Source organism: Helicoverpa armigera, chromosome 25, assembly GCF_030705265.1.
Source record: "Helicoverpa armigera isolate CAAS_96S chromosome 25, ASM3070526v1, whole genome shotgun sequence".
NCBI lineage: Eukaryota > Metazoa > Arthropoda > Insecta > Lepidoptera > Noctuidae > Helicoverpa > Helicoverpa armigera.
Window position 1 is genome coordinate 6,260,730 of NC_087144.1, and position 11,890 is coordinate 6,272,619.

The 11,890-nt window shown below is 37.7% G+C and overlaps 1 protein-coding gene across 1 annotated transcript; it reads right to left on the reverse strand.

The window, feature by feature from the left end:
* Positions 1-6,849: 6,849 nt before the first annotated feature.
* Positions 6,850-8,490, reverse strand: LOC135118716 (uncharacterized). Its single transcript, XM_064041385.1, has 3 exons — positions 8,414-8,490; positions 8,000-8,179; positions 6,850-7,791 (listed from the first exon to the last, which is right to left on the reverse strand). The coding sequence occupies exons 2-3, from the start codon at positions 8,132-8,134 to the stop codon at positions 7,429-7,431; spliced, it is 498 nt and encodes a 165-aa protein (XP_063897455.1). The 5' UTR covers positions 8,135-8,179; positions 8,414-8,490; the 3' UTR covers positions 6,850-7,428.
* Between the last annotated feature and the right edge of the window lie 3,400 nt (positions 8,491-11,890).

Sequence of the window (11,890 nt, forward strand, 5' to 3'; positions counted from 1 at the left end):
CTTACATAAAAGTTCTCATCAAGACGAATCAAACGAGCCCAAACTTGATGGAATTACTTTGTTTTATTACGAAGATCCTATAGCCGACTTCCAGCTCCATCGTCAGACCCTGGAAACTGTCTGAAGACAAAGTACTCATCAAGACAAATGAAACGAGCCCAAACTCGACGGAATTACGTTGCTTTATTACAGAGATCCCATGGCCACCCTCCAGCTCCATCATGAGACCTTGGAAACTGTCTGAATACAAAATACTCATCAAGACAAATGAAACGAGTCCAAACTCGATGGAAGTACATCGCTTTATTACTGAGTTCCTATGGCCACCTTCCACCTCTATCATCAGATCAGTTCTACGTCATACATCATCATAATATTCCACTGTCATGCGATTTACACATTTATGCAAAATTTCAGCTTAATTGGAAACCGACAAGTGGGTCAAATTTAACTTACAACATTATATTGCAACGGACAAATGAAACGAAATAATATTCTTATAATAAAGATTGTAAGCTATCACAGATCGGCTTTACCCGGCTCATATTATCGACAGTGTTTGCATGTGGTAGTAATGTGTATGTATGCGTGAATCGCATACATTTCAAACATTTGAATTCCCATAAATATGAGCGAGTAAAATCGGCACGCGTAAAATAATATACGTGTGCGTTTGCGCGATTCAAATACATTGCGTATTTTGTATTCAGCTTATTGAAGAATATTTTGTGAAAGTGTAATGCAAGGTGACCGTTTGTGGCAGGTTCCTGCCATTTTGACAGATTAATTAAGGACAAAAAAAGCCTGGCATAGATTAATAATTTATATAATTAATTTACTGAGACTCTCAGTAAATTAATTAAATAAATTCTGCCAACTGCCAGGGTTTTTTTGTCCTTAATTAATCTGTACAAAATGGCAGGAACCTGCCACAAATGGTCACCCTGGTGTAATGTAATTATATTGTTTGCGATAATTACGTAGATTAGTCGAATAGATTTTTGTAAGACTAGGGCTCAGTGAAGCTATTGTTGTAAATATAAAAAAAATACATATACCTATTAGAATCTGCCAAGGGAAGCCGATGGGAATCGTGTTGTATGGAGGCTACGCCACTGGTACCTACCTAATTACATGTTCTACTGTTTTACTGTTCTATGTACCGTCGCACTATAAACTATAATAAATTATTTTTAAATAAATATAAGAAATCTTACCTGCCAGGTTTTTTTCCTTACTGGTTTTTTCATTAAAATTGTTATAAAAAATTTGGCACAATTCATCCCAAGCATTTCTTTTTAACACTTTGTTTGAATATTCGGGCAGTAGTGAATTCCATGTAGCTGGACGATTGTTTATTTCTGTTATAAAGCGGTCGGTGTCGAAGGGTTCCATTTTAAACGAGATACACGCGCAGCACACAATAAACCATTATTGCAACTGAGGCGCGGGCGCAGTGGTGGACCCCCACCCCCTCTGCCCTACTCCGCTCCTTTGTACGCGCGTTTGTACCGCTTCAAATGCGCGTATACGCGCTTCATGCGCGCGTTTCTATTATCAATGCAAACGCAACAATTAGCGTTTACAGCGCCGAAGAAGCGCGTTCCTGAAACGCGCGTTATCAGCGCATTTAAAAAACGTCGTGTGCTATGGGCCTTAATTTTGAAGAGGTTCTAATTAGATGCACAGCGTCTTATTTAATCATTTAAATCGGGATGAAAATAATCCAAATTATTTCTAACCTAAAAACAAAACAACTCGGATACGCGCGCTGACGTTCCGTTATACGCGCAAACTCGATAGTTGTTTAAAAGAGAATAATTGGATCATGTATATTGTTAAAAGATACTAGAAATATAAAATTACCTTTAAATAATAAAAAGTAATATTTTCAACTGCAGAGATATTTTTTTTATTATCATAGTTATTTATTTTTCATCAAAATAGACTTAGGGCTGATTTTTCAATCATCAGTTAACTTCTATCTGAGGAATAAATATGGCGGTTTGACATATTTTCCATACAAAAGCTGTCAAAACGTTAAAAATATTCCTCAGATAGAAGTTATCTGGCGATTGAAAAATCAGTCCTTAACAAAATAATGTAAAAAGGAACGGCGCATAGAATTCGGAACGATTGAGCGAATGATTTAAATATTTGTTGCTTATAATCTGTGGATATTATTTGAACCACACACACACACAGACAAATCGAAGTACTAAACAGTCTTCTCTTAGTCTACGTTTTGTAATAAGGATGTCAAGACTATCGTAAGTACCGTAACAAACCAAGACGTCTTCAGTCGGGTTTAAACCACTACTTGCGGCAGTTTTTATAATAAGAGGGTCAATGTTTTGTAAATATCAAACCACATAAACTATTACACCCTGCCCAAACAAGGTGGCTGTCTTTGTTACAAGTTGTGAAAAGGCTTCTTGAACAACTACCAGCATTGAAACTGTATTTTCAAAGTGCTGTGTTAACTGACAGATTACTTGCAGCTCAATCAATCCTTGATAAATGTCTGGAACCAACCACAGAATTATATTTAGAGTTTTTAAGTTTTGTGCTGCCATACTTCAATGATTTGAACAAAGAAATGCAATCTCAAAGTCCAAAACTCTACTTGCTATATGAAAAAATTTTTATAACCTACAAGACTATATTGGAATGTTTTTTAAAGCCAGAATATTTGGAATTAACTGAACAGGAAAAACCAAGCATGCAAGTCCATGACAAAGTTGCAGCATTGGAATTATTGGAATTAAAAATATTGAAAATTGATTTTGAAAAAATTTAAAACCATTTACCCCTGGAAGACATTTACTTAGGAGGCAATGTTGCTGCTTTAATTATAATGAACAGAAACAGTATTCATCCAGATCAAATAAGACAGTTAAGAAAAAAAATTCTTGAATTTTACATTGAAAGTCTTAATCAAATAAAAAATCGCTTTCCCTTTGAAGATGAGCACCGACAAAGATTGAAAAATTTAAGGTTTTTAAACCCCGACACATTGCTGGACTCAAATTTAAAACGTTCTGTACCATCTATAGCTCATTTAGGGCAAATGTTTCCAGGTAATATGTTTATCATTAACTTCAAATATTTCATTTATGAATTGAGTCTGCATCTTAGTTAAAATTGATTAAATAATTATTTAAAATACCTACATAGAGCGAACTCGTCGCTCAAGCAAACACCCGCGCCGCGCAGTGTTCCGAAGTGTCAGTGCTAAACGTGCCAAATGCATCACAGACATTATCCGGGTCAAAAGTAGTGCTTAAAATAGTGCCGGTAACCGTTCACGGACCCAAAGACAGTTTCAACACGCATGCGTCGCTAGATGATGGTGCCACGGTGACCCTTATCGCCGCCGACCTTGCTGATAAGGTTGGGCTCCACGGTAAGACGGTGACAATGCGCGCATCTGGCGCATGGGACTCTGAACTGCTATGTCAAACTTAACTTATTAAATGTGCCATCAGCAACAGTAACGGTGATAAATATGAGCTAAGTGCTCGCAAACTTAAAGAACTTAACTTACCCGTACAAATTGTCTCAAGTGTAGAATGTTACGATAATGTACCTAATCTAGACACACGGCAGTGTGTCCACCAAGTTCGAGCAAAAAAAGCGACACACCGGCCGTGGGTTATATTACACGAACCATTTCGGGCCAAATTCGAACACCCCATAACTCAAAATCTATTTTATTTACGCATATCAAATTTCAAGTATCTGTTTAGACCCCCTCACTTATCTAAAATACAAAATTTCATTAATATACCTATTGTAGGTCTTGAGATATTGACGTCAGAAAATCGCTATTTTTACTATACACTCACTGACTGACTGACTGACTGACTCACTCATCAAAAACCTAGACCACTTCCAATGGTCGTATTGACTTGAAATTTGGCATGGAGGTAGGTCTTTATGTCAAGGTAAAGGGAAAAATCTGAAAATGGCCAAGTGTGAGTCGGTTTCAAAATAATGAAGGTGTTTTATACCCGGTGTAAATTTATACCCCTAAGGAACTAAAACGAACTAAATTTATCTATATTTATATAATATATCTTCGAATGGTACAAAGGTTTGTATTTAGTCAAAGTAAAGTAAAAATCTGAAAACGGCCAAGTGTGAATCACTTTCGAAAATAACGAATGTGTAACTTTGATCCACGAACATAATATATGATAACATGACATGTCAGTCAGTTGGTAAATCTAGTCCATTTAGTTAATCTAGTTCATTTCTTTGTAAGAAGCATAGTGCATATTAAAATATCTGAAAGATAGTATAAATGAGACATTTCTTTAACTAACTTCATCAATAAAATAAAAAAATAAAATAAACAACCTTACAAAAATAAATGAAATCCCACCCAAAACAAAAATGTGAAAGACTGCCAAGTTCGATAATATGGGAATGCTTCGCCTATAAAAGAAGTGAGATCCGAATAAGAACCAAGTTCCATACACATGCCTCAGTTAAAAATAGTTACTTTTTAATGATGTTACTTGGCAAGTTTTAATAGAAAATTAAATACTTTATTCATTGCGTTTAGTAGGTTTATAACAAGATGTGTGAAAACTTGCCAAGTAATTCTTTTATAGGCGAAGCATTCCCATATTATCGAACTTGGCAGTCTTTCACATTTTTGTTTTGGGGTGGGTATTAATTACTCTTTGCGCTCTGGGGCCTTATTCGCTAACTCCACTGACAGCTCGCAGTTATCATCATTTGGTAAAGTGTACATCGGTAAACTGTCAAACCGCTATTTTCTTATTTGCTAACGCCAGTTACCAACTGCGATGACGTCATGAGCACCGACAGCGTTTGATGTCCACCGTAGATCATTTTGACAGCTGTTTCTGTATCGATAAACGTTAAATTGCGATTTCGTAAGCCCAGCGGGCAATGAGTGGGCATCAAATTGATAGCCACTGACATTTTTTTTAATACACTACAAATAGCAGTGTTTTATGCCCGATTTTGGTAATCATCACTGGGATGTCTATACTCTATTGTTGCATCAGACATATAAGATTTCTCTAATTTTGCGAATACGATATATTCTAATTTTGCGAATGCGAATACGATATATAATTTAATTTCCTCTTAACATAGTTGCATTAAAATAGTTTTATATAATTTATTCATTCAATACATTAGCTTCACTTGCATTGTATAACTTTCTCAGGGATAACTAGCACTATATGAAAATTATTGTAAAAAATTGATTTTTTTTAAAAGAGTGTCTATGGAGTTTCTTGCCGGTTCTTCTCCATGAGACCCACTCCTTGGAACCGTGCAACTAGCTTGACATTTCGCAAGAGCTTTTCTACTTGTGAACTTTTATGCGCCTATTTTAAATAAATAAAATATCATTTTAGTTTGAGTTTGAATTACCAATAACCAGTCTTACCAAGGAGTTTTGTTTTAACTGAGTTGATCAGGTAAGATAGGCAGTAGCTCCTAGTAAAATGAATAGGGTAAGTACCTAAAATAAAACTAGTTAAGTCTTATAAACGCTATTTATTCTTAGAATAAAAGGTACAACATTATTTAAAATTTCACTTAATAATAATTATTCTAATTAAAATCTTTTTTAATATAAAAACTAATTAACAATCACAACGTAGGGTGTAGACATCCACTTACAAGGGGTCCTATGGGCATGGGTAAAACCGCTGACGTTTTTAAACATTGGACCCAAAAGATAGAGGGGGGGGCCGCGGAGGATACATTGTTTTCAACATTCGGAACGACAACTAGACCAACGCAGTAGGTAATCATTCCCGGTTTGTTTGCCGGCGGTAGTCGTCCCGAATGTCTCTTAAAACCCCAAGTATCCCCTCCACTGCTTCTGTGAGTCGGGTCTCCACCTCTATTCTCCTCAATTCCAGGTCATAGGCCCAACGAGGTATTGACTCCTCTCTGCGAACTGAAAAAATAATATTTGTGACTATTTTTCTTTTTGGCTTACATGCATATATCGGGTGTGTCGTTCATAATCACATTAAATGAAATGCGTTAATATACTGGTTAATATACACTCAGCGGCACGGAATCTGGCCCAAGCACATTTTGGCCTTATAACCATTATTTAAATGAAAAATCAGAATTTTTATTTTAAAATTGTTTAATTTACTCATTTTCCAATAGAAAATGACTAACAGACAACAGAATTATGAGGATTTTCATTAAGTTTAATTGAGTTAGAAAACAGAGTCCTTTACCGCAATAATCACCATAAACTTTTAAATTCAACATCTTTGACAAAACAGAAAGTTATCGAATTTTAATAATGGATGTTCCTTCCTCTAGATCTGATGAATGCTTGCATACGATCTGGCATGCTCTGGATCGTGTTTTTTATCTCCACCTGGGAGATCTCCTCCCAGGCAGCTACCAGCGCGGTTTTCAGTTCACTAAAAGTCCGTGGTGGGTTACGACTTGCTTGGACCTGTCTTGTTTGGACATGTTCCAGACATGTTCTACAGGATTCATGGCTGGGTTTCTTGCAGGTCAGTCCAATTTTTGAATACCGACCTCGAACAAGTAATCGGTTACTCAAAGAGCTGCGTGAGGTCGAGCATTGTCCTGCATTATACGAAATTCTTCACTTCCTATGAATCCCTGACAGGGTAAAACATGATTTAGAAGGATCTCTTTAATATACCGCACTGTTGTCAGACGACTTTCGACAACCAATAATTCAGTAGGGGTTCTAAACTTCTGCCTCGACAAACCAAGATGGACCCACCATGAAAACCGACTGTTTGCTTGGTAGTGGTGGGAAGAAACCATTCTCCGCGCTTTCCCCATCCACGTTCACGGCCGTCTGAAGCTCTTAGGACGACTCTGCATTCATCGGTCCATAAAATTTTACTCCATTAGTCATGCGTCCAATTTGCATGTTCTCTTGCAAACCTAAGTCTGGCTACGCGATGGTGCGGGAGGAGTCCCGGGCCTCGAGTTGGTCTTTGAGCACGCACATCCCGTTCCTCTATCCTTCTTCTTGTTGTGCACTTACGGACGTTGACTTCTCTTGCTGTTTGCAAAGGCTGGCGTATCTCTAACGCAGTGAGAAACCGATTTTTCATAATTGCACGTACGATAAATCGGTCGTCGTGCGCTGACGAACACCTTACACCCCACTTTCTGGTCTTCTTGTGTAAAGGCCAGTCTGGTCATGCATTTTTTATGCATATCTTTCACTTATACGCGGTGCACTTAAAGTTTCAACCATCTTCCACTGCGTACGCCCTTGACGTCTTAGCAACACTACTTGAGCAACTTGAGCTGCAGTAAGGGTAATTTTCAGATCAAATTGTGAAAAAAAGAGAAACAAAAAACGATCATAATCATTACTACTTGCTTATCGCTAGGCCTAGTAAAAATAAAATAAAAAGCTGTTTTTTATTTATTAATTAAGAAGTACTTACTAATAGCAGCCTCACTAGATAGTGTGGGCTCCACAGCCCCTGCAGCAGGCATCTGCTCCACAGCCCCTGCAGCAGGCATCTGCTCCACAGCCTCTGCAGCAGGCATCTGCTCCACAGCCTCTGCAGCAGGCGTCTGCTCCACAGCCTCTGCAGCAGGCATCTGCTCCACAGGCTGTGTCCCCTCTAGAAGGCTGTCGTCAAGCCATTCAACCTCCATTATCTGCTCATCATAAGTAGAGGTTGAGGGCTTAGGAGGCACCGGAGGCTGTGAGGTGTGTACAGCCACAGCTCCAGACATTGATGGCTGGGAAGTTGGTGGGTCACCAAGTGACAATATCTGAAGAAATAATTTTCTTTTCAATATGCGTAAAGAAACCACATAACATCCTGACAAATAAAGTAGTAGTTTCAATGAAGCGGATGACACTGTTACTGTTACAGCCTTTTTATCGTCCCACTGCTGGGCACAGGCCTCCTCTCACACGGAGAAGGATTAAGCGGATGACAATAAAACTTAAATTATATTTATATGAAATTAAACTAACATCAATGGGCAAGCGCACACCAGGCAATCCCTCAACCACAACAGGGCCTAACAAAGCCAGCACCTTTTCCTCTATATAGTTAAGAGGGACCAGCCTGTTAGGGCCTCCACCAGTCGCAGATGTGCTCCTCCGCATGTCTGCAGCTTTTCCTTTAGTTTTTGCTTTGAACTCTATCCAATACTTGACAAAAAAAAACAGTTACTGGTTAGTTACACATGCAAACAATGTTATATTCATTCAGTGACAAAAACTTAGAAAAAGCAAAATAAAAAAAGTTATCAATGAGTTACTATTAAGTTTTACAGATGCAAAGTAAGTATCCAAAATTAAAAGCAAGTGAATATTATGAGATATAGTCGTGCCACCATACAAACATGCTAAAGTGCTGTTTTTTAAATAAAGAAGTAAACGTACTCGGCGCCATTGGTCCGGCGTTTTAGTGGCTCCGCTGCCGACACAGTTAAGTGCCACCGAAATTGACCGCCATGCTTCTCGAGTGTCCCGCACTCCTGAGGACCTGGCGGAAAGCGGCCCAACGCTATGTCGCGATGGGAATGCGCAAACTCTAGAAGCAGCTCCATTTGCCTCAGTGACACTTTCCTGCGTCCTGGCATTTTAAACCTAAATAATAATAAAATGGTGTATCAATTATTGCTTTGCATGCAAAACAGGAATTTAAGTTGTTTAATTCACAATAACTACAATACTCACAATGTTCTCAGTTAAAATATTGTTCAACCACACGGAACTTTAGACACCAAGTTCACACACAATAGAAAGCAAATACTGAATTTTACCGAGACAGATTGTTTTTAAATGTATAACACGCTGAAAATAAAGCGTTCTCTCAAACGTAGTAATGTAATGCTAATAAGGTATTTCCACCTTAGCAGTATAATAGTCGATAAAAACTAGAGTTGTCAAGAGTACCCCTGATAGTCACCATAGTTTTTACGTTAAGCACCGTGAAAAGATATCCACTGATGTCCACTTCATGCGATACTAAATACCGATGTTTTGGAATTGTCAGTTGACATCAAAGTTCGGTTGACAACTGAGGCCAGTTGACAGCTGAAAATCCGAAAGTTAGCGAATAAGGGTACTGATAGTAAAGTTAAGCCTGAATTGTTAATAGGGCAAGATAATTATGATTTAATTGCGCCAATTGTTTGTAAAAATTATAAGTCGAGCGGGCCGTTTATCACGCAAACATCCGTACGAATCGAACACGAATCTAGAATGTTATTGTGTCGCTGGCTTATGGAACATCCAACCACCAACATTCTCTGGACCGATGAGTCCACATTCACCCGAGTTGGGATGTTCAATATCCATAACGCTGAAGAAATCTCAAGGTTAGATATAATACGTGCAGCATCACCCTCTAGGTATGACACTAAGTAATGAAATTTGTGTATGTCTTGAATGCGATCATTTTTGTGAATCAGACTGACATATGTGTCCCTAAACTCCAACCAACGGAAATGTGAACCGTTAATATTCGAAATTTGAATTTGAGTTAAACGAAAACCAATGTTTTGATGATCAGAGTCCGCATGGATCATGACAGATTGACGACGCTTACTATCATCATCAGTCGTGTATTTTTGTAACTCAGTCTTGGCTATAGCAATATATTGATCAATATCATGCTCGATGCGTTCCCTCTCATCAAGTTCTGAGTCAATATTTGAAGAATTAACAACCTCAATCTCATTCTGTATATTGTCAAACCTTGTCGATAATCCTTGAAATTTTTGTAATTTTAAATCTAATTCTGCAGGTTGTATTGTAACGGGTGATTTTTTTGCTGGTATCTTTTTGGCAACACTGTTTTTGGTAGATCACGCGTGAATCGTGTCTTGTGTCATTGTGAAACTTGTTCAGTATGGTCTATAATTTAACCATGAATCAACTTACGAACGAACAACGCTTGCAAATTATTGAATTTTACTATCAAAGACGACAATGGCCGAAACGTTACTGTGAATGGCGAGCGCTACCGTGTGATGATTGGCGATTTTTTTTTTGCCCAAAATGGAAGAATTGGACATGCCTGACATGTGGTATCAACAAGACGGTGCCACATGCCACACGGCACGCGAAACAATGGCCTAATTGAGAGCAGGCTTCGGTAAACAGTTTAACTCACGTTTTGGGCTCGTCAATTGGCCGCCTAGATCGTGTGATCTAACGCCTTTGGACTATTTCTTGTGGAGCCAGCAACGATTGACGCACTGGGAGCCAATATTGAAGCATTTATTCGTAATATACCGGCTGATATGTTGGAGAGAGTGCCAAAATTGAGCCTTGCGAATGGGCCATCTAAACCGGAGCCGCGGCCAGCATTTGCATGAAATCATCTTCAAACATTAAATTATATTGATCGTTCCATCGATTACAATAAAGATTTCATCAAATTTTTCAAGTTTTTTGTGCTTTTTTTGAAAATCAAATCCTATACCTCTTAAAAAATCACCCGTTAGATATTTCTTTCAGACTACAAACTTTATCTTTAAAGTAATTTTTGAACTTAGTGATTTGTCCTTTAATAGAACTGCGCTTTACAAATAATTCTTTTAAGGATGACTTTGAAGCAGGCTTTTCACTACTTTCACTTGCCATTTTGAACAATAAATAATGGAATATGGGTAATTAAGAATGGATTTATAGGTATGGAATTTGAAAATTATGGAATTTGGATGAAATAACGGAACAAAGGATGGCACTTAATTTTGCGCTGATGCTGAAGAATATCGGTGTTCCGGCACGATCTTTGGCTGATTCGTTGGCCAGGAAGGCAAGGCTAGTCTCCAACACCAAAGTCTTCGATTTCCGTTGAATTTTGTGAATTTTGTATCACCGAGTATGACGCCACTCGTGATGATATTTCCAACTCTGCAGATTCTTGAAAGTGTCCTATCACGGTCGCCAAATTTCTTGTTTACGCTCAAGAAATGGGTCTTCTTTAGTGAAAATCCTCTGAATTGTTTTATATTCCGTATAGTTCTCGTTTTATTTTACTAAGTTACACAATGCAGACATGATGGTTGGAGATGGGTAAAAAATTGGTGGGAAAAGTTACACATGACATTGACATTTGTTAAACGTCAAACTAGAGTATAGACAACACTGATTTTACTAAGAATTCTGGGCGTAGACAGGCATGATGACAATTTTAAATTCCTTTGTATGATGTAGGTATACGTCTATTTTATATGAAAAATTATTAATTTTTAGAAAATGCGAAGTTTTTTATCAAATAATTGCATTTTTCTCTGTCCACTTTGAATTCGGCGCGAAAACGCTTGTCAGTGTCATGTCGTCACTTGTGACGTCACGACTGATATTACTAGACGCAAGTAAACAACGCTCGTGCAATAATTAAGTTTTTTGTGTTATTAAATATGAATTCGAAAGTGCATAGGTGTTGTGGGGTCCCCCAGTTTAAGAACACATCCAAAACAACTCCTGATAAGTTATTTGTGTACGTTCCTCACAATAAAAAAATACGAAACAAGTGGCTTAAACTTGCAAGGCGAGATTCAAAAGCAATATTGCCCAGGGTACAACTTTATTTTTGTGAAGATCACTTTGATGTAAGTTATTACATAGTTCTCCAGATTCTAGCATAGAAGTTTTTTTTTAATTAAACTAATACACTTACATGGAAGTTTTAACATTTCTAAATTCAGCTGAACAAAAATCTTTATTTGATGCCAAAAACTCTCCCAGCATTATATCAATTCTAGGCAAATTAGCGCTGTTTTCCTTGATAAATCCGGGCTAGCTCGTGTTATAAACAATTAATTAATTAAAAACAAAGATCGCAGTGGAAGTTCACAATAACGAAATGTGACGTTCGCGTGCTTTCGCGCGAGTTGCTTTGAG